Source organism: Gorilla gorilla, chromosome 21, assembly GCF_029281585.2.
Source record: "Gorilla gorilla gorilla isolate KB3781 chromosome 21, NHGRI_mGorGor1-v2.1_pri, whole genome shotgun sequence".
Classification (NCBI taxonomy): domain Eukaryota; kingdom Metazoa; phylum Chordata; class Mammalia; order Primates; family Hominidae; genus Gorilla; species Gorilla gorilla.
This window is the reverse complement of record NC_073245.2, coordinates 14,593,807-14,617,089: the sequence shown is the minus strand read 5'-3', so window position 1 is coordinate 14,617,089 and position 23,283 is coordinate 14,593,807. Positions and strand designations below refer to the sequence as shown.

Here is a 23,283-nt window from a genome sequence, read left to right as displayed (position 1 = left end):
TTCTCTCTCTTTCTGTCTCATACATGCTGAGTTGCACCCAATCCCTGGGCACGCCTCCAATCCAGCCCCCTGCTTGGCATGACATGCCTCCCTCTCTAGGACCTATGAGTACAATAATTTCAAGTGCCTCTCCCCTAGAGTTTCCCTAGCCAGGCTGGAGTGATCCTTGAAGACCCCACCAGAGGCACTCCCCCATTTACAACACAGACGTTTGCTAAGATATTGGCCTGTGATTTCAACCACTGTCACTTCTGATTACCCCCTGCCTTTAGCAAATTAGTTGCAGGAGAAAACTTCTGCCAAGAATAACCGAGAGCATCACAGTGCTGGTGCGTCGAAACATGTAGAGAATGAGTTGGAAGATTATGACAAATCAAAGTCACCTTTCAGATCAAAGGTATTGAATCTGAGAAGAGTGTGTCACTAAGGCTCACAGGACCTGAGACTATTTTAGAGCCTGATTTGGGGTGCATAAAGCAGGTACAGGTGACCCTTGAACACCACGGGTTGGAACTGAGTCCACGAGACACAAATTTTCTTCTGCCTCTGCCACCCAGGAGACAGCAAGACCAACCCCTCCCCTTCCTCCTCAGCCTTCCTCAATGTGAGGATGATGAGATGAAGATCTTTATGATGATCCACTTCCAGTCAGTGAATAGTAAATATACTTTTCCTTCCTCATTGTTTTAACAACATTTTCTCTAACTTACTTTATGGTAAGAATACAGTATATAGTATATATGACATGCGAAATATGTGTTAACCAACTGTTTACGTTATTGGTAAGGCTTCCAGCCAACAGCAGGCAATTAATCTATTAGCAATTAAGTTTTGGGGGAGTTAAAAGTTCTATGCAGGCCGGGTGCGGTGGCTCACGCTTGTAATCCTAGCACTTTGGGTGGCTGAGGCGAGCAGATCACTTGAGGCCGAGTTTGAGAACAGCCTGGCCAATATGGTGAAACTCCATCTCTACTAACAATACAAAAATTAGCCGGGCATGGTGGCATATGCCTGTAGTCCCAGCTACTCAGGAGGCTGAGGCAGGAGAATCGCCTGAACCCGGGAGGCGGAGGTTGCAGTGAGCCGAGATCACGCCACTGTACTCCAGCCTGGATGACAGAGCAAGACTCCTCTCAAAAAAAAAAACAAAAAACAAAAAACAAAAACTTCTCTGCAGATTTTCGACTGTGCAGCAGGTCAGTGCCTCTAATCCCTGTGTAGTTCAAGGGTCAACAGTTCTTTAGAGCTTGTTAATTTTCATTTTAATCAAGAAAATCTATTTCTAAATCCAGGACTGATAAAAAGCTCCCAGACTGTTCCTCCTGCTGCAATAGTGCCTTTGCAGTTTACCAGTGCTAAGCCCACTTAGATACTTGTGGAGAAAATGCAAAAGCCGCAGAGATGAACTAGTGGGTGACTGGGAAGTGAGGACAAGGGCAGGAACAAGGGGAAGTGCGTGAACCATCGGCCATCACTTGAGAAGGGAGGACAGAAAGCGCCACTTGGCTCAGATTAACCCCCAAAACAGTCCCCAACACAGGGCAAGCACCAGGAAATACAACTGCAGACACGGGAGGTGGTGCTCATCTTCGCTCGTTTAATTTCAGTCAGATATTAAACATTTACAATTTTTTTATATAACAAAACAAGAACATGCAAAGTTACAAATATAGAAAATATAAAGTACATGCATATTTCAAAGACCTGTTAATGGTGTCCACTTTGGATTCTTATATGAAACGATTCAGTGCACATTGTAAGCCTAAGGACCACGCAAAAGGGTTTCCCACATATTAAGTATTCAGTACCTTACAAAAGTTAATGCATTAGACACTTCAGACGTTAACTGCTCTAAACAAAACTCCTAAGTCTGTCCTATGCAATATATATTTTATATACATATATATTTTTACACAGAATACTCACAAAGTGCAAGCCAATAATAACATTGCAGAAAAGTAATACATATCTGCTAGGTGACAATATCAAACAATTCAGGGAATAATTTTACTTTAATTAACATTAACAGAATTTCTTTTTCCACTTCAAATCAATCATATTTCTGTCATCTCCAACCTAAGATATTTTTTAGATTGTCTCCCTATTCTTTGATTCAAAAGCCAATTACAGAAACTATGAACTTGACCTAATTCTGGTTTTTGACAATTATGAGACAGAAATAAAGAAATGCAAGCAGTTCTTTTCTTTGCACACTGACCATTTTTTAATTACATCATCCTCTATGATGATGGTGCTTTCACAACTGCAGCTCTCCTGTATGTCAAGATCATTCTGGTTTCCAGGTAAATGGACAAAGGAGATTTGCCTTCAGTGTCTAGAAGGCAATTTACTTTTCAGCTGCCTTAATTACCTATAGTTTAAAGAAAGGAATGCCACATATAGCGTCCTTTAAACATCTAAAATGGGAGGTTGCCTCCAAGGGCACCATTCCCAAACATTTGATTTCAAGTCCCAGAAGCCTTTCATATATGTTACAGTTATGTTCACTGTGAATATGTCCTCTAGCCAGAGGTTCAGTGTTGTGACAATATTTACTCTTGTTGAACAGCTGCTGTGTAGCCCATACTGTGAAAAGTAAAACATCACCCCAGTTCTCAGTAGACACAGAGCTCATGCTCCAGCGGGCTGAGCCTGCATCCCAAGAGCTAAGAATTTCTAGGAATTTTTTGAATAAGTATCATGTGGCCTCCTAACAAACCTGGCAGAAATGTTGTCGGATTTTCTTAAAACGGAAAATATCTCTAAATAGCTATGAAATCTCTACTAAGATAGGGCATTAGTATACTGAGCTCTAGCTGCTGAAGGAGCCAGAGGTATCCAGGCAAAGGTATTTCAGACTGTTCTGAGATTTGTTTTAGCCTCAACCTGTTGCACTAAGTCCAAAAATAAGTCCAGATTAACCAATGGTTATTTGCTGTTATACTTTTACTGGCCTGGCATTAGCAACGGCTCATGATGAACTCAATCAAAGGGGGCTTGACTAGCATCTCAGGTCTACTCTATGTTTTCCAGTGCCCATCAGTGCCAAGGGTATTGATTAGCCTATCCGGGACAAAGAGAGAAGAAAGAGTGAGACACCACCACTAAAAGGGCCGCAGGTGGATACCGCCTCCCTCAAGCTGGAAAAAGATTAGAAAGATGGTGAAAACAGGAAGACCTTCCTCATCCCACTATCAGGAAGATGAGGAAAGAGATCAGGAGGATCACAGGTGGAGAGGAGAAGAGGACCATGCTCGATCCTCTCTGGTAATAGGCCTGAGATTCCCTCTCGTACTGGGTGATACACATCTGCTCAACCACGCGCTCCATCATCTTAACGTCGGTCTCGGTGAAGTTCTCCCCCTTGGTGGTTGTGGTGACCGTGTGCTGCTTGATTGTGATATTGACGCAGTCGTGCACAAAGTTGTTCTGGTTGCTGTACTGATCCATGGGCCTGTAGTACACTTGGTTGGGGTAACGGTGCATGTTTTCACGATAGTAACGGTCCTCATAGTCACTGCCAAAATGTATGATGGGCCTGCTCATGGCACTTCCCAGCATGTAGCCGCCAAGGCCCCCCACCACTGCCCCAGCTGCTGCAGCACCAGCCATGTGCTTCATGTTGGTTTTTGGCTTACTCGGCTTGTTCCACTGACTGTGGGTGCCACCTCCTTGACCCCAGCCACCACCATGAGGCTGTCCCCAGCCACCACCATGGGGCTGCCCCCAGCCACCACCATGAGGCTGCCCCCAGCCACCACCATGAGGCTGCCCCCAGCCACCACCGCCCTGAGGTGGGTAGCGGTTGCCTCCAGGGCTGCCCTGCCCCGGGTATCGGCTGCCCCCAGTGTTCCATCCTCCAGGCTTCGGGCGCTTCTTGCAGAGGCCCAGGTCACTCCATGTGGCCACAAAGAGAACCAGCATCCAGCAGCCAAGGTTCGCCATGATGACTGCTCTGCAAAATGAAGAGGAGAACGTCAGAGTCCCATATTTATGTTGAAATTACTAAATGTTTGCTGCATAATGAATGAGTGCATAGCAACGGTATCAGCTGCTCAGTAGAAACACTGTTGCCACCCTGTACTTCTCTGAAGCACTTAGGACAAAAGCAAAAGTAAGAAAAGGGTGAACACAACTCTTTCTCCTGCTCCAAGGACAAATGTGACCCTAAGTTATGGACTGGATGAATGAATTTTAGTTCATTATTTAACATTTTATGAGTGAATTATTTTCTTCTAATTTTTGTACCAAAACAACAAACAGATCAAACATCCAGAATAACAATTTATGACCCTTTGGAGAATGTACATTCATCAAATCAAAAATCTCTTTTCAAATTAAAGATCTCATTTACCCTGGGCACTTAGCTCCAAGAGCAGAGACCTATGACAATAGTAAAACGATTGCTAAACAGTACCTGCTGTACCCTAGGTCAAATCATAGGCTCCAAATCATCACTGTGTGCCGTAAAACCTAAAATGGCATATACTGGAACACTGAAGTTAGTCTTGTCCTCAGTGCTGGGATGATCTGCAATTGTTTTTCTCTCTCTCTTTCTCCTTTGTTATTTTTATTTTTTAAAAAAACAATACCTAGCTTGTTGAGATATAATTCACATACCATATAATTCACCATATACCATATACAGTTCAATGGTTTTTAGTACATTTAATGAAACGTGCAACCATAACTGTTGTCAATTTTAGAACATTTTTGTGAACTCAGAAACCCCTTACCTTTATCACCCAATTAGCTGCAAATTTTTCTAAAAATTAGAAAATTATTTTTCATCTCTTTCAGACTAATGATTAAATTGGATAATATTCATAAAAAAATTGTCAAATAAATAAATTAACATCCTGCTTATGTTTCTACTAACATTATTGAAATGGGAAGTTTTGCCTTGGTGGTCATAAGCAAATCAAAATATATTTGAAAGATACAAGCAGAGTTAAAGTACTCAGGTCATGCCAGTTAGGGTTTTTGGAGGCTCTTTTAGGTGGGGGTCTGTGGGGCAGGTTCTTTGCAGGCCTGCTTCCCTGATGTAGTCCCCACGATCTCGTGAGGCCCAGCTCTTGGCCTCCCTGATACTCATACACCCCAGGAAATCAAACTAGGGCACCATCCCCTCAGTCAGTAGCTTTCAGTCTAAAGGGCTTTTATGTCAGCACCTTCTCCATTCACTGCAATGGGTGACAAATCCAGCCAATGCTCTAGAGTGACTGAATTTTCTCTCACAGCATACATTGGGTCTATCAGCAAATCTCAGTAGCTTTACCTTGAAAATCAATGCTAAGCACCTCAGCTTCTCAGATTTTCCAACATGACCATCTTATTCGGCGCTTCCATCACTTCTCACCTGATTCCTTCAACAGCCTCCCAACCAGCCTCCCTGGCTCCTCCCCTGGCTGCCATTGAGCGCTCTCCTCTTAATATGCGGGTCACGTCATGCCACTTCCCTTGTCCCTCAGTGAGGCTCCTTTGTACTCTGGATAAAACACAAAGTCGTGGCCATACTGGCTGGGCCCATGTGACCTGGTTCAGGCCTCCCACTGCTCCTCAAACTGACAAGCCCATCCTGTCTCAGGGCTGTTGCACTTGCTGTTCCCTGGTCCTAGAAGGCTTTTCTTCCAGCTACTCATGTGGCTAAAGTTTGCTCAGTGGGGCTCTTCCCATCACTCTACCTAAAATAGCACCCCCTAGCCCACCCCCTTTCCTGGCTTCATTATTCTCTGGAGCAGTTACAGCTACTTGAGATATTATGTTATTTCCTCTGTGCTTATTATTCATGTTCTCCACGGGAGTGCAAGCTCCTTTAGGGCGGGAGTTTGGTTTTGTTCACAGCAGGGTTCCTAGACAGAGTGCTTGACCCATAGACATGCAAAATAAATGCTGGATAAATGAATGAATGGGAAAACACATGTTATAAAGCATAAGGAATAATCAAACTAAATACTAAATATTTATAATGGATATACAAAGAGAACCATATTTATAAATTTACAAAATAGTATTTTTGACAATGGCCAGCTAACATTTTCAATTCAGTCAAATAAACATTTATTTCATGTGCCAGCTACTGCAGTAGACTCTGGCTGGCTGGAGATATTACCTGAAATGGGTAAGATGGGAGGAAGAGGAGACTGCAGGGAATGACACTGAGTCGGGCTTTGAATGTGCGTCATTTAAAGCTGTAAGAGTTAAGGATCTATGAGCTCTTAGAGACACCTGAACAGGCGAGGACATGGCATAGTGAGAGAAGCACAGAGGAGAAGAAGCAGGCACAGAAGGTGGGTGAGGCCAGACAACTTTGGAGTGGAGATGGGTGGTGAGAGAGGACACTGGCATGTCTGGGGGCCTATACATCTAAGATACTCTCTGTCACCAGTCAAGTAGTGGCCTAGTCCTCTGGCATATTTCAAGATACCCTATTAAGTATATGGTAATGGTCAATACCTGTTTATTACTAAGAAGAATGCTAAGAATACACTCAGAAATACAACAGGGACATCCATTGTCATGGGACTCAAGGTGCTGTCCAAGGCCGTATGCAAAGAAGTAACAGGTGTAAGAATGGCAAGGAAAGTGCTCTAGCTGACACTATTTGCAATTAGTGTGATCATGCACATAGAAAATCCAACAGAATAACAGGGATAACATGAGAACCAACGCTAGAGTGCAAGGTTGTGGGACTGAAGGTCAGCCTACGAAAACCAACGGCATTCCTCTACAGTAGCAATAACTGACCAGAAGAAAATATATTCAAAGTAACAACCAAACTGTAAAGCGTCTAGGAATTGACTTAACTAAGAAAAGACTTCTGATGGGTGACACATTATAACTCTAATACAGAGAACACAGAAGATGGTCTGAAAAAAATGGAGAGGCATTCCATGGTCTTGATGGCGATAACTCAGTTTTATAAAGATGTCCATTATCCTAAATGAACTGGTAGTTTCAATAAAATGCCATTTAAAATTCCAGGTAATCTCAATTTTTTGAGAAATTCAGTAAACTTCTATGGGGAAGAAAATGTCCATGAATAATAAGGTCAACCTTAAAAAAAAAAGTGTAAAGAGGAGGGAATCTGCCAAAGCAGACATGAAATCACTACAAAACCACAGTGACGAAGACTGGACGGTAAAGCTCAGGAATAGACGGAGAGACCAAAGGAAACAGAAAAGCAAGTTGAGAGAGAAACCCACGTAGATACACTTTAACAGGGACTTGATGTGTGCTGACATGGGCACCACGAATCAATAAAGGAGGAAGGTTTCATGCTTCTGGGAAACAAGAAAAAGAAAACTAGATCCCTAACTACATACAAAAGTGAACTCTAGATGGATCCAAGACTTACATGTGAAAGGTACAAGTTTGGCGCTAGAAGAGGAAAATATTGGCAAATGTCTTTGTGACCTGGAGGAGGAATGGGGGAAGAACTTTTTAAACAAAAAGCACAAACCATAAGGCAAATAATTGATGAATTTGATTACATCCTCAAAAACCTAATGATGGAAATATCATTCGACCCAGCAATCCCATTACTAGGTATATACCCAAAGGAATATAAATCATCCTATTACAAAGACACATGCACGTGTATGTTCATTGCAAAACTATCCACAATAGCAAAGACATGGAATCAACCTAAATGCCCATCAGTGATAGATGGGATAATGAAAGTGTGGTACATATATGCTATCGAATACTATGCAGCCCCAGAAAAGAACGAGACCATGTTCTTTGCAGGGATATGCAAACTGACACAGGAACAGAAAACCAAATTCTACATGTTCTCATTTATAAGTGGGACCTAAATGATAAGAACACATGGACGCATGCAGAGGAACAACACATACTAGGGCCTATCAGAGGGCTAAGGGAGGGAGAGGATCAGGAAAAATAACTAATGGGTACTAGGCTTAGTACTTGAGTGATCAAATAATCTGTATGACAAACCCCCATGACACAAGTTTACCTATGGAACAAACCTGCACTTGTACCCTTGAACTTAAAAATTAAAAAAAAAAATTAAAATTTAAAGATTCTTGTTCAGCACGATAAAGCTGACTCTGGACAAAGTTAATAGAAAGAGTACACAATGGTAAAGGGGACTTTAGTACTTAAAATCAACAGAGGATTCATTTCTAGAACTTGCAAGGAATTCTTACAGAGCAGTAAGAGACAGTAATTCCAACAGAAAAAAATGGCCAAAAGATATAACTGATCATTTACCTAAGAGAGAAAACCAAAAGGATAGAAAAAGATAATCAAAATCATTAAGAATATAATAAAAATGAAAAAAATGATATAACACTTAACGCTTATCAGGATAGCACAAAAAAAATCTTTTAAAGAAGTTGAAAAATGTGAGGATTTGGAAGCTACATGGCTATCAGAGGAACATGGATAATACAACTGAATAGAAGAAGTAAAATAAAGTAAATGATTATTCAACTCAAAAGGAAGAAAACAGAAAACTTCAAAATAAACTGTTATAGTTATAAATTAATAATAGAGATGAAAATCGAATTTAATAAATAAAACCCACAAAAATGTGGAATTTCTAAATAAAATTAAGAGCTATTTGAAAATGTAACATACACACATCACTAGAAAACATATCTCTATAAGGGGAAATAGCCTTAGAGAATGCTTAAAAAGGATAATAAATTACTATATGCAACTTTCCTTAATGAATAAAAATATCTCTGAGATGGATTATCTTTCTATTAAGATATAAATTATAAAAATCTACTTTAGAATTCATTTAAGAAATATTTATGGAATAACTAGTATGTGCCAGTTTCTTTTTGTTGTTGTTTCTTTTCTGGTAGAGATGGGGTCTTGCTATGTTGCCCAGGCTCACCTCAAACTTCTGGGCTCAAGAGATCTTCCTGTCTTGGCCTCCCAAAGTGCTGAGATTACAGGTGTGAGCCACCATGCCCAGCCAGTATGTGTCAGCTTAAAAAAAAAATAGAAGGCTAGAACTGACCAATAACCATAGAAGAAATGGAAAAAAAAGCTGTCAAAAATTATACACTGTAATATAATATTTACAGTACCATAACCTTTTTTTTTTTTTTTGAGACAGGGTCTTACCCAGGCCAAAGTGTAGTGGCATGATCTCAGCTCTCTGCAACCTTCATCCAGTAGGCTCAAGTGATCCTCCTGAGTAGCTGGGACCACAGGTATGCAATACCACGCCTGGTTTTTTTTTTTGTATTTTTAATAGTGATGGGGTCTTGCCATGTTGCCCAGGCTGGTCTCAAATTCCTGGGCTCAACCAATCTGCAGGCCTCAGCCTCCCAAAGTGCTGGGATTATAGGTGTGAGCCACAGCTATATATAGGTGACCCATAACACATTATCGTGCCACCAAGCCTGGCAGAATAATTTATTGATTAGCTTAACACACATTTCAAGTGTCAGAATTCTAAGGGTCAAGAATTGTGCTAGGGGCTGAGGACACAGTTTTGAATAAGATACTTAGCTTGGTGGGCTTAAGGACCAAAAAGGAGATCAAATCTGTGGAGCCCCATGAGACAGTGGCAGGTGGACTGCTAAGACTAGGGAGGTGGTGAGGGTCAGATCATGAGGGCCTCATGGTCCACAGAGAGAAATTTCTATTTTCCTCTGAAAGCAGTGGGGAGCCATTAAAGGGTCTTAGTAGGACAGTAACATCATAGAATGTTTTTTCAAAAGCTCAGCTCAAGCCTATAATCCCAGCACTTTGGGAAGCTCAGGCAGGAGGATTGCTTGAGCCCAGGAGTTTGAGACCAGCCTGGGCAACATGGTGAAACCCCATGTCTACAAAACATTTTTTCTTAAATAGAAGAAAATTTAGTGGGACAAGAAAGGGAATGGAGAGGCCAGTTAAGAAACTGCTGCAGGAAGATGGTGGCGTGGCCTGGGATGGAGTCCACGCAGCTAGCAGGCTGTGAATAAATGAGACATATTTTACAGAAAGAGCCAATAAGACCTGCTGGTTGAGTGGATGGAGGAGTGAGAGTTGCCCGGGTCTGGGACTTCCATAACCAGGGAGATGGCGGTGATGCCATCTACTGAAATAGGACAAACTGGTGGAGGGTCATGCCTGGGAGAGAAAACCAAGAGTTTCAGTATAGACATGTAAACTTTGCCACACCTATGAGACATTCAAGTGGGAGTATCAATTTAAGCAATTGTCATAGGAATCTGTAACTCAGTAGAGATAAACATTTGGGCGTCTTCACCTGAGATGTAGTGTTTAGAGCCAATGGGATAAAGGGCCAAAATTCAAATGCTAGTACACAGGTGGGCACACTTAGCCACCCTGCCATGGCACCCTCCTCTCACACAGGTGCCAAAATCTAAAAAAACAGCACCCAACTTATTTTAACAGTTTAGTAAAAGAAGAATACATTATGACCAATATGGATTATTTTAGGAGTACAAGAATGGTTGAAAATCAGGAGCTCTATTAATAGGTTAGGAAGAAAAAAAGATTTTCTTCAGATGTTGAAAAGTTTTCAATGAAAATCAATATCATTCCTAAATTTTTAAAAACGTAAGCTATTTTTAAAACGTTTCTATAGAACTGGAAGGATAGTCTCTTTCCATCATAAAGAAAGGCTGTCACAAACACAAAGCCCAAGATATCATAATTTTAAGAGGAAAGGCATTCCCATTAATGTGGTGAACAATAATCTATTGCTTTTATGCTATTAGGTTGTTCTATAAATTCATCTAGGTATAATTTTTTTACCTGGAAAATCTCAAAAAATGTCTTAGAATAAATATGTGAGCTCAACAGGGTGGTAGTTTTTCAAATCAACAAATCAAAACTCAGTGAGTCCCTAAATCAGCTGTAGTTAAACATTTCATGGGGAAAAACATTCATTCATAATGGCAGTAAGAATTGAAAATATCTAGGATTTAACCTGAAAATAAGTAGTAGGCAAGCTACAAAATTTTACTGAGACATAAAAGAAGACTAGAAAAAGAGAAAGACATACAACGTTTTTTGTTCGGGAAACCAATATTGAAAGATACCAAGTCACCAGCAAATAATCTATAAAGTAAACACAATTTCAGTCAGAATTCAAACGTAATTTTATAACCCCCTGTTTGCTTTGGATCTCTTAGATTTTTGGACAGGAGATTTAGAAAGAAAATAAATAAGGAGGCATCAGACTTACACTTCACTTAGACCAAATGGATCCAAACAGACAAATACAGGACATTCCATTCAACAGCTGCAGAATACACATTCTTCTCAACAGCACATGGAGCATTCTCCAAGGTAGATCATATGTTAGGCCATAAAACAAGTCTTAACAAACTTAATTAGACTGAAATCATATCAAGTTTTTTTTCTAAGCATGATGGTATAAAACTAGAAATTAATAACAGGAGAAACCAGCATTATCCTGATGTCAAAGTCCCACAAAAACATACAAGAAAATGGCAGTATAGGCCAATATCCCTGATGAACATAGGTGCAAAAATTCTTAACAAAATTCTAGCAAAGCAAATTCAACAGCTCATTAAAAAGATCATTTACTATGACACAGTGGGATTCATCCCAGGGATGCAAGGATGGTTCAACATACACAAATCAATAAGTGTGATACATCACAGTAACAGAGTGAGACAATAACCATACGATCATTTCAATAGATGCAGAAAAAGCGTTTGACAAAATTCAACATTCTTTCATGATAAAAACTCTCAATGAATTAGGTATAGAAGCATTGTACCTCAACACAATAAAGGCCACATATGACAAGGTCACAGCTAACATCATACTTAATGGTGAAAAATTGAGAGCTTTTCCTCTTAGATCTGAAACGAGACAAAGATGCCTCCTTCACCCAATTTTAGGATTGTTTTTTCTATTTCTGTGAAGAATGTCATTGGTATTTTGATAGGGATTCTATTGAATCTGTAGATCACTTTGGGTAGTATGGACATTTTAACAACATTAATTATTCCCCCATGAGCACGGGCTATCTTTCTATTTGTGTCTCCTTGAATTTCTTTCATCCGTGTTTTATAGTTTTCAGTGTAGAGATCTTTCACCTTCTTGGCTAAATTTATTCTGAAATATTTATTTCGTAGCTATTGTAAATGGCACTTTCTTTTTATTTCTTTCCAGATAGTTCACTGTTGGCATATAGAAACACTACTGATTTTTGTATGTTAATTTTGTATCCTGCAACTTTACTGAATTTATTAGTTCTAATGGTTTTCTGGTGGAGTCTTTAGGGTTTTATAAGTGTAAAATCATGTCGTCTCCAAATAGGAACAATTTAACTTTTTCCTTTCAAATTTGGATGCTCTTTATTTCTTTCTCTTGTCTAACTGTCCTGGCTAGGACTTGCTGTACCATATGTTGAATAGAACTAGTGCGTGTGAGCATTCTTGTCTTGTTTCAGATCTTAGAGGAAAAGCTCTCTTTCTAATTTTGTACACAATACATATAATCTTATCTGTCAAAGAAAAAAATAAAAAAACTTGAAAAAGAATTCAAAAGAGATTGTAAAAGACATTATGAAATTATACTCAAAACTTAAAAGACTGAAGAAAATTTTTAATGAGAAGATAATCCAGGGTGCACTTGACCTGCCAGGTGTCAGAGTGCAAAGCTACAATAAGATCACATGGCACTGGTGCATGAGCAGAATGGCAAAACAGTGGAACTAGAGAGAGGGTACCAAAAAATCTATAAATTACCCCGTTCATCTTATTCCCATTTATAGATGGGAAGTGAGAGTTAGAGCTAGTAAGAACTTATCCCAAGGTTGTAAGAGTCCAAGGTGTTGGAGCTGAGATCCAAATATAGGCACTAAAGCCTTCTAGCCCATAAAACACATTACAACTTGAAGCTTAATTAGTTACATTGGGAAGGGGCAAATGTCAAACAGCCCCCGACCTTCACCCCATAGTGTCCCTTGTCTCTTCTGAGCTAAGTAAATTCCCTTGTTATATTTTAATTTTCTAAGGTCCATAAAGAACTTGATGTAAGCTGAAAAAAATTTTGCACAAAAATTGGGGGTAGGGGTTTCTCACTGGCACCTAGAAACCACAAACTGAACAGAGCAAAGGGTCCCCAACCTGGTCCATGATCAGAATTACCTGAGGAGCTTTTAAAAAACAACATTGCTGGAACCCATCACAAGCCAGTCAGAGAGTGCCTAGCGATGGGATTTGGGAATCTATAAAAGCTTCTCAGGGAATTGGCACCCGTGATCAGGCTTCAGTGCTAGGTCCTCAGGGGTCTAATCTTCAACATTTATAATGCTTTTCACTGAAGGATTACCTCCCTTAAAGTGATCACACAATACTGTAACAGTTTAAGTAGAATGCAGTTGGAGAAAAAGGAATGGTTAACACATTGAGAAAAAAAATTCTCCTAGCTGTGAGAATTGCTGCACACACTATTCACTTAGGAGTTATTTTATAATGCTGTAGCCATCACTGGGTTAGATACAGACATGTTTTGAATGTTTAATATGCAGCAGTTCACAGTGGATATAGTTGCCTTGGAAGAAGAAATAAGATCTGAAAAGGGAGAATGGACGAAGTAAGTTAAAACTGAAGTTCAGAGAATCTTTCACCTTGGTTTGGCTAGTTGGTTGAGAGCCATGTTCAGTGTCAGTGTGGTGCAGAAACTTCTGTTATGTTATTATTGTTATTTGATTACATTATTTTTAAAATGGCTGCTCCCTTACATAATTCAGCATAATTCTAAAAATCTGTGGCCATTTCTCTGCAAAATTAAGCTGATTTTACAAGAAATGATGATGCAGTGAGGTGTGAGTCACACAGATGGACCCAACTGGCCTCTGGATCAAGAGCTTGTGATCACAGCCTTTCCTGACCCTCATTTTCTGTGACATTTGGTGACTTTCAACCTTCCTAAGACCACAGAGGTTCTGCAGGATATGTACAATCTGTTGTGGTTCAGCTAAACTAGATTTGTGCCTCCAGGAAGACAGAAAGCTTAGACATGGCTGAAATTACTCAGTTTTGAAAAATATTCAGGAGTCCTTAAAAACAACAACAAAAAACTAGAATTGATAAATGAATCTAAGAACTGATTCTTAAAAAAACCCAATACACAAATTACTAAATCATTAATCAACTAAAAAAATGGAAAAATATTTGAAAAAGGAAACAAGGTTGGCTAAAAATCTTTTATTCTAAGTAGCAAATATAACAATCTCTCCTTTCTCTTACAGAAAACTGTGGGTCCATTTCATCTAAAAAATTAAAACCTGTGAACTATTTTTTAAATGTCCTTAGTAAGAGCAATATATTCACCAAAAGAAAATTAAGATCACCGACAATTTCAATGAAAACGTCCATTTTCTGTGCTTTTCCTTTCAGATTTTTCACATATGCGTTCACGTTAGAGTAAGCAGGTGCAGTTAATAACCCACTTTTTTACTTGTCAGTTTTTCCCCACATATCACAGGCTCCAAAATCATGATTCTTGATGGTTACATAATGTTCATTTCAGTTAATGTGTCATAATTCTCTTAGCTACTGCCCTGGTGTTATACATTTAGGCTCTTTTCCAGGTGTTCTAATTTTAGATCATTCTGGTAGGAATACATGCCTGTTTTTGTTTGTTTGTTTGTTTGTTTCTTCCATTGCAGGTAAATTCTCAGGAGTGGGGTTTCTGGGTCACAGCTTCCAACTTCTTAATGCATCACCAGATTGCTTAGCAAAATGTTTGTCACTGGTTCGAAATGCCCCCAATAACTCATACATACAGACGCAGAAAGTAGCTATCATTTCCTCCATTCTATGAACGGACAAAAGGAGGATCAGGAAATTAGGTAGCCTGCCCAAGGTCACAAAATTGACTGCAGAACCATCTTTGTGACCCCAAAGCCCTGCCACCTCCCCAGACACTTGAAAATGCCAAGTTTTGGGCAACCTTCCAGCAAGGGTTGCTGTTACTATTAATTATTTTGGTTATTTTAATAGATGTAAAATGATAACCCAAACATGCTCTAATTTGCATTTTATTGTGTAAATGACTCATCATTTTGCCATTTATCTATTATAATCTTAATATTTTCCTTTCGGTGTGGAAGACTTGTGTTAGATAAAAATAACATACAAATCACATCCTACCCCTCTGCCTGCTTTTCCCCTTACTGGTTAGCTTTTTTTCACTGTAAGACCTTCTCTGTGTTTGTGTAAGTAAAATTGCTCCTTTCCACTGGTGATTTTTTCCTCTCTTCTACAAATCTAAGAGCGTTGTTGATTTTTCCAGAAGTTTAACATATTTATCCAATTCCCTGTTCCTATGTTTTTGATAATTATATTTGTAAAAATCCTTAATCCTATTCTACCAGGAGTTTTCCCTAAGGAAACGGGAAACACCTCAAATCATATGGGGAACTGCTAATTAAACCGTGATGCTCTCAGAACAAGAAAATAACGCGGCCATGAAGATCCTCATCATTGCAGCAGTGAAACTGCACTGTGTTGTGTGAGAATCTGGAGGCTAGGAAACAAAAACGGAGAGCTGTGGCTTTGCGATGGCGAGGAAGGATGTGACCGTGGTGGAATTGCGAGGTTAAAAAAAATCTATTTCCTACAGCCACCTCAAAGAGAAGAGCAAAAAATTCCTTAAAAAGGACAGTAAACATGGATTTCTCCCCATTGTTTAATAATGAAACGTGAAGGCGCCTGCCGCACAGGTGGGGAGACCGGTGACCCAAGGGTCGTCATCCGAGGCTGGTTGTTCCTTGGAGCCCCCCATGGCCAGTGTTCTCCCTCCAGGGGGACTGGGAGGAATGTGACTGGCCAAGCTGGGGTCCGCCGTCGCACCTGGGGCCAGGCCGCAGACCTGCAGCTCCTCTCTCCCCGCCCCTGGCGAACAGAGGGTGGGGCCTCCCCGGACCCCACCCCCGCCGAGGCCCGAGGCCCCGCCCCCGCCCCCGCCCGTCAGTCCGCGTGGGCCGCTTCTCCAGGCGGTGGCGACGGCCGCAAGGCTGCGGCCCCCCTCGGAGAAGCTCAGGCGGCGAGGATGAAGGGCTGGGCCGCCTCCCGGGAGGAACGCTGCAGCTGCGGCGGGAGGCACCGAGGCTCCCGGAACTCCCCCGGCGGGCGCCCCTCTCTCCATCCCCCCAAGCACCCTCTGGGCATCGCGGAAGCGCCAGGCCTTGCCAAAGGGCGTTCTGGGTCCCGATCTCGGCCTCCGAGGGGCGGCCAACGGGCGGGGAGCGCGAGCCCCGCGGCCCCCAGGCGCCCCTCCTCGCCCCGCGCCCTGCGGAGCCCGCTGGCGGCCCTCCTGGAGTTCCCTGGGCGCCAGCGATCGCCCGCTGGGCCGGACCCGCGCGGGGTGCAGGGGGCGCTGAGACACCCCGGCGCCACCGACCTCCCTAACGGGGCTCCGCCAGCTCCCCCAGCCCCCCAACGCGGAGTAAAGGGAGCTTTCCTAACCTGAAAAGCGAAGCCAAGCCGCCTCACCCGAGCGGAGACCAGCGCACCCGGGCAGGCCCGAGACGCGTCACGCGCCCGCGGGGCAGCCCCCGGCCCCTCCTCACTGGGGTCCCGACCCCGCCCGGCCGGGCACCCTTGCGCCTGGGACCCGAGGCCCGGGGTCCTCACTCGGCCCCCGCGGCTCCCCTGCCCCCGCCCGCGTTCCTTCCACCCCGGGCGTTTACCTGCCTCGGTCGTGAGGAGAGGAGAAGCTCGCGGCGCCGCGGCTGTCAGCGACTGGCTCGGAGGACAGGCGACGCGCGGGGCCGAGGGGGAGGGACGCGGGGCGGGGAAGGGAAGCGGCGGCGCTCGCGGGCGGAGGTCGGCGCGGGGACCAATTGCCGCGCGGCCCGGCGCACACTCTGTGCCCCCGGCGGGCGACCGGCCGAGGTTTAAGTTAAAGGGTGCAGCGCTGCCAAGCAGGGCCGGGAATGAGTCACCGGAAAAAACGAGTTGAGATTCGCTTGAACACTTGCATCAGTTGGTACCGCCTGCGGGTGCCATCGCTCCCTGACGTGGCTCATTGACTGTAAAAATCATCTTGAATTGGAAATTCGGCCCAAAGCTCCAGCTCTCCGTTACATAATGGAGAAATCGAGAAAATGAAAGGCTCGGGAATGAGGAAGCAATTTCTGGAACTTTGGCAACCAGAAATTTCTAAAGAGGAAAGCAAAAAAATTTGCTTACCCTGGATTGAGATTAATATTTATGAATTTTCACATAAACTCTTAAATTTTGAGGCGTAGAAAGGACACTGACCATCACCTGTTCCTTCGTTCATTCACTTTCTACTCCTTGTTTTAGGCAAGAGATGATTTAGGTGGTGATATTAACAAATGAGAAAAATGCGCTCCGTTTAAAAACCCCTGTTTGCACATTACCTGAGATATCTTCTATGAAACAGGGTGGTGTGTTCTTGCCCAGGATTCCTGCTGACAACTGTCTCATTTTAAAGGAGAGCGAAGGATGAAGTGATAGAAGGACAGGATTTAGAGGGAGGGGGATCTTATAAATTATTACCCAAACTGGGCACTTTTAAAGTGAAATGGGCGTAAAGCAGGCATGCCCTGGGGAAAATAGGACATCTAGTCTCCTAGTTTTGGGTGAGAGGTTTAGGAAGCATGTAAGGAAAGAGATTTAAGAATGTTGACAGCCAGGTGCAGTGGCTCAGGCCTGTAATCCCAGCACTTTCAGAGGCCAAGGCAGGAAGATTGCTTGAGCTCAGGAGTTTGAGACCAGAGTGGGCAACATAGGGAGACCCCATTTCTACAAAAAAATAAAAAAAATTGCTGGGAACGGTGGCACAGGTCTGTAGTCCCAGCTACTGGGGAGGCTGAGATGGGAGGATTGCTTGAGCCCAGGAGGTAGAGGCTGCAGTGAGCTGTAATTGTGCCACTGCACTCCAGCCTGGGCCACAGGGCTATAGGCCAAGACCCCGTCTCACTCTTTCTCTCTCTCCAAAAAAAAAAAAAAAAAAAAAAAAGCTGAGGCTGCATTGTAAACATATGTGCATTAAATATTTGCATCTCAGGACCAATCACTGTCACTCAAGTTGCAGGGGAGGGGGACAAATGGCGAGAGACAGGAGAAGCCAGGAGAATGCACAGAGGAGAGCTGCTGTGAACAGTGCCTGGGCCATGTTTATGTGAGTGTGGGTGAGCACTTGAAAGGTCTGCTGGGAAAGGGCAACGGGAGGCCTGGAAAGCGCCGCCTTTGGAGGGAGCTGACTCAGTGCAACAGGGAGGACTGGATCGTGGCCAGTTAGAATGAGCACTAGGCAGCGAGGCCATTTTACAACCTATCAGTGTTATGTAATGCTTAGGTTGACATGGCATTCAGAGCCTTACCTCCTTTCCTCAGAGATGGCTCACTGGGAGATGAACTCAGCGGGCAGCACAGTGTCTCTTTGAGTCTCCTAGAGGCTCAGGGCCTGCAGGGAGGACAGAGCTGGGTGGGAGGACAGAGCTGGGGTGGGGCTGGAAGTGGGTGACCAGATCAGCCTAGGCAAGGGGCTGGCTGCCCACTGGCAGAAGGCGCTCTGTGAAGCTTGGTTCCAAGACGCTAAAACCCATCTTTTCCTCAAAAGAATCGTATGTTCTGGTCGACTGCTTTCCTCCCATCAGGAAAGGGCTCAAATGGCCTGGGATTTCTTGGAGGGAAAGAATTAGGGAACCAAAGGGGATTGACTTATGACCTATTCTGGTTATTACTGATGTGCTGCAAATACCCCACAACTTAGGTGGTTTAAAACAACTACCATTTTATTATGCCAAAGGATTGTTTAAGCCAGGGAGCTGGACAGGCACAGCGGGGACTTGATTCTGCCCCATTATGTTTGGGGTGTCAGTTGAGAAGACTCTAAGTCTACGGGTACCTTGATAGCCGGGGGTTGCAGTCATCTGAAGCCTATGCACTTGCCTGAGTGGCACCTGGGCTAGGAGGACTTTAAGATCAGATGTGCTGACTGCGGTGCCTAGCTGCGGCTTCTCTGTGTGGCCTGGTTTCCTCATGGTCTGGTGTTCTCGGCTTGGATGAACTTCTTACATGTTGGCTCAGGACTCCAAGTGTGAGAGTTTCAGCAAACAAGAAGCTGCAATGCCACTTCCTGCCTGGGCTCAGTAGTCAGGTAGCATCACTTCCACTGTATGCTGTTGACGTAACAGTTATATAGCCCCATTGCTGGGCGCCGTGGCTCATGCCTGTAATCCCAGCACTTTGGGAGGCCGAGGCCCATGGATTACTTGAGGTCAGGAGTTCAAGACCAGCCTGGGCAACATGGTGAAACCCCGTCTCCATTAAAAATACAAAAATTAGCCAGGCATGGTGATGCGCACCTGTAATCTCAGCTACTCAGGAGGGTGAGGCAGGGGAATCGCTTGAACCCGGGAGGCAGAGGTTGCAGTGAGCCAAGATGGCACCATTGCACTTCAGCCTGGGTGACAGAGCGAGACTCTGTCTCAGAGAAAAAAAAAAAAAGTCATATAGCCCCCAGATTCAAGGACAGAGGACATGGAGCCCACTCCTCAATGGGAAGAGTATCAAAGACCTTGTTGCCATTTTTAAAAGCTGCCACAATGGGGTTGATGGTCTGGCCTATGGATTCTTAGGAGTTTTTATTGACCTTATGAACCACTCCAAGGGTGGGCAACCCACAGGAAGTGGCTATTCAAATGGCCCTGCATAATTCCTCATTCCAAACTCACTCCCATTGCCTCTCCCATGACCACAACCACCCATACCTCACTATAAACAGTGAAAGTCGTTTTCCGGACTGGGTGGGGAGTGGGGTGTAGGGTTTGTCCTTGGAGGTCAAACCCTACTGTGTTTGCCCACAGAGCCCTATTGTGCTGAGGTTCACAGCATCATCAAGTCATTCTTTGGAAGTCTCCCTTCCCACCTCCTGTGTCCTGGCTGAAAGTGACTTGTCCACATCATATAGATCCTCCTCAGCAAGTAAGGAGAAACTAAAGAAGTTAGACTCTGAATTCATCTTCTCACAAAAGGAGAATTATTTCCTCCACTTTATTGAGCACTTAGTGTGAATTAAATAGTTACAGTCTCTGACTTCAGACCTCAAAGAGGATACAGGAAGCCATACAGACAGTGACCATAGGGCCTGACAGCCCATGACAGATGTTTGGGTTTTAATAATTAAATATGATAGGAAGCCCTTGAAGATTTAAGAAGGGGAATGATGCGACATGATTTTACCTTCTTTTTTTTTAGGTAGGGTCTCACTCTGTTGCCCAGGCTGGAGTGCCGTGGGGTGATCTCGGCTCACTACAACCTCTGCCTCCTGGGCTTAAGCTATCCTCTTACCTCAGTCTTCTGAGTAGCTGGGACCACAGGCGTGAGCCACCATGCCTGGCTGATTTTTGTACTTGTTTTAGAGACAGGGGTCTCACTATGTTGTCCAGGTTGGTTTTGAACTCCTGAGCTCAAGCAATCTGCTTATCTCGGCCTCTCAAATTGCTGGGATCACAAGCATGAGCCACCATGCTTAGCCTGATTTACCTTCTTAAAAGTCCACTCTGGTTGTTTTGTGGGCATGAGCAGTACCTGGGTGGAGGCTTTTGCAGTGGGCTGGGGAGAGAAAATTGTGGCTTGGCCTATGGTGGTAATAGAGGACAGATTCATGACAATTTAGAGATAGACCCACTAGATATACTATTGCTAATAGGGTAAGGAGTTGGGGAAAAGGAGGACTCGTGGATGACTTAAGTTTTTTTAATAAACAGCTGGGGGAATGGTGGAGCTATTTTCTTAAATGGAAAAAAATGAATGGCGACCAGATTTTAGAGGGAACATCTGGAGTTCCTTCCTTCCATTTGGACATGTTGAATTTGAGATGGCTGTGTAATCCCCAGATGGGTGCTGAAGATACACATTTAGAAGCTGTCAGCGTATAGATGATTTCTAGTCACGGGCTTAGATGACGTCATCATGGGAGAAAATGTAGCCAGAGAAGAGAAAGGAATCAGGATTTCGTCATGAGGAATGCCCACAGTTTCGGATTAGTCCTTCTCAGTCTCTAGTGTGCATCACCTGGAAGACTTGGCTAAAACACAGATTGCTGCCTCGCCCCTCCCGGACCAGAGATTTGATTCAGCAGGTCTGGGATGGGGTCCAAGAACCTGCGTTTCTAACAAGTGCCTAGGTGATGCTGATGCTGCTGGGCCAGAGACCACACTTTGAACCAGAGGAAGAGACTGAAAAGGGACAGCCTGTGAAATAGGAGGGTTCTGGAAGCTGAGAGGAGGGTGTTTCAAGAAGGCAGAGCCAGCTACTGAGAGGCCAAGTCATGTGAAGACAGGGTAGTGCTCAATGGATTTGGTGACGTGGAGGTTTTTGGGGACTTGAGGAGAGCAGTTTCAATGGATTAATGGGGGCAGAAGCAAATTGAAGAGGGAATGGAAGGTGAGGGAGTAGCGACAACACTTCTGAGTTTTACCCTGCAGGGAGCAGAGGAGTGGGCAGGAGCTGGAGGAGAGGGTGGGCGCTGGAAAGGGTGTTTTGAACTGCAGTACTGGAGGATCCTCTTCGGGTCAGGGTACATTCAATGGTATATTTATATCCTCACAGACCTCGTTTCTTCCCTGTTTCCACTCTGCCCTACCCAAGCTGGTGTTGACGGCTGTAGCAATTTGAGGCATCACATGGCATAGCACTTCAGACAGAGGAAGAAAACAGCTAATCTGTTTGTATGGTCTTCTCTTAGGCGTGAGGAACATTTTCTCTAAAGATGTGAATCATGAATTTAAGGAGAAACTATTGCACAGTTGCTGCAGAATGGTTCCTGTCTCCCCACCCTTTAAAAGCATTCAATGCTTCCTTAATGGCTGGATTTCAGTATCTGCAGTTAATGTTTACAGTCAAGGTCTCTGTGGAACCTTTCCAGTGATGCCTCTTTCTCTCTCTCTCTCTTTCTCTTTGCATTTCCCTGGGCGAAGCCCTGCAGGACCACTTGTCCTCCTTTAATTGCCTTGCTGAAGGTCCACTTGAGTAGTTCTCTCAGCCCTGAATTTCTTGACCCTGCTTCTCTTCTGTGGAGTTCTGGCTCTGATGCGTCCTTTTCTCTGAAATCCTTCCATATCTTCCCATCAGAAGTCAGCCTCCTTCCTTCTAGCTCCAGCAGCAACTGGCTTGTATCATCCAGTCCCATTTTAAACCGCTTTATTATTTAAAAATTTATTATTGGCCTGGTGAAGTGGCTCACGCCTATAGTCCCAGCACTTTGGGAGGCCGAGGCGGGTGGATCACCTAAGGTCAAGAGTTCAAGAACAGCCTGGCCAACATGGTGAAACCCTGTCTCTACTAAAAATACAAAAATTAGCTGGGCGTGGTGGTGCATGCCTGTAGTCCCAGCTACTAGGGAGGCTGAGGCAGGAGAATCGCTTGAACCCAGGAGGCGGAGGTTGCAGTGAGCCAAGATTGTGCCACTGCACTCCAGCCTGGGCGACAGAGCAAGACTCCATCTCAAAAAAAAAAAAAAATTATTATTTAAAGCCCTGTTGGTCTTTAACTGGACTATAAATTCCTTGGGAGATGACTCCTAGTGCTTTGCCCGGGAAAATCAGTTAAATGGTATCCTGAATATGGGGCAACCTCTCCCATCCACTCATGTTGCTTTTCTTCCTGTTTTCTCCTTGGTGTCTAGAAAAAAATTTCCTTTTCTCTTTCTAGCCATGTCTAACTGTCTAGGCGGGTCTGAGGTGTCTCAGTTACCCGAGACAATTTCAGCGTCACCTGGAACCTGTGCTGCACTTGGGCCCTCCTCCACTAGACTTCTTCTGCATCACAGCTTTTAGGAAATGGTCGGATTTTTTCTGATCTTCTTTGTTCCCACCCTGGGCTTGGCTTCTGACTTTATTTTTCTGGGAACCAGAACCTTCCTGTGTCTTTACTGGCAGTTCCTGAGGCCATGGTAATTTTCTTGTCCCTGATACCAGTGAATGATCCGCAGCTACCCTCATTCAGCCCATTCCTCGGTGTGTGCCTAAAAGGTTTCTTTTTATGTAGATTCTGCATAAGGCATATCAGTGTGATTCAAATTGGCACAACCAAGGGAGGGGATGCCACGTGATTAGAGGCTTTTCCTTTCATGCTTTATTAGACTCATGAGGTAGGTAAAGGCTTTAGAATGCACTTCAATGCCTGGTAGGACTCATATCACCCATTACTTTCTCTTTGTTTCAGAATATGTTCTGATTTTTTTTTTTTTTCTTAGATGGAGTCTCGCTCTGTCACCCAGGCTGGAGTGCAGTGGCACAATCTCACTGCAACCTCCACCTCCTGGGTT

The 23,283-nt window shown here is 43.7% G+C and overlaps 1 protein-coding gene across 3 annotated transcripts; it reads right to left on the bottom strand.

Moving 5' to 3' along the window:
- Positions 1-1,577: 1,577 nt before the first annotated feature.
- Positions 1,578-16,929, bottom strand: PRNP (prion protein (Kanno blood group)). 3 transcript variants are annotated; one of them, XM_055372511.2, is made up of 2 exons: positions 16,670-16,929; positions 1,578-3,950 (listed from the first exon to the last, which is right to left on the bottom strand). In XM_055372511.2, the coding sequence occupies exon 2, from the start codon at positions 3,943-3,945 to the stop codon at positions 3,184-3,186; it is 762 nt and encodes a 253-aa protein (XP_055228486.1). In that variant the 5' UTR covers positions 3,946-3,950; positions 16,670-16,929; the 3' UTR covers positions 1,578-3,183. The 3 variants fall into 3 exon arrangements, with proteins under 3 accessions (XP_055228486.1, XP_018872663.1, XP_018872664.1); XM_019017118.4 differs by having other exon boundaries at positions 1,578-3,955; positions 16,670-16,852; XM_019017119.4 differs by having other exon boundaries at positions 1,578-3,955; positions 16,674-16,814.
- Between the last annotated feature and the right edge of the window lie 6,354 nt (positions 16,930-23,283).

Excerpts from the sequence above, each read along its gene's own strand:
- PRNP (XM_055372511.2), bottom strand. The coding sequence starts at position 3,945 with ATGGCGAACCTTGGCTGCTGGATGCTGGTTCTCTTTGTGGCCACATGG.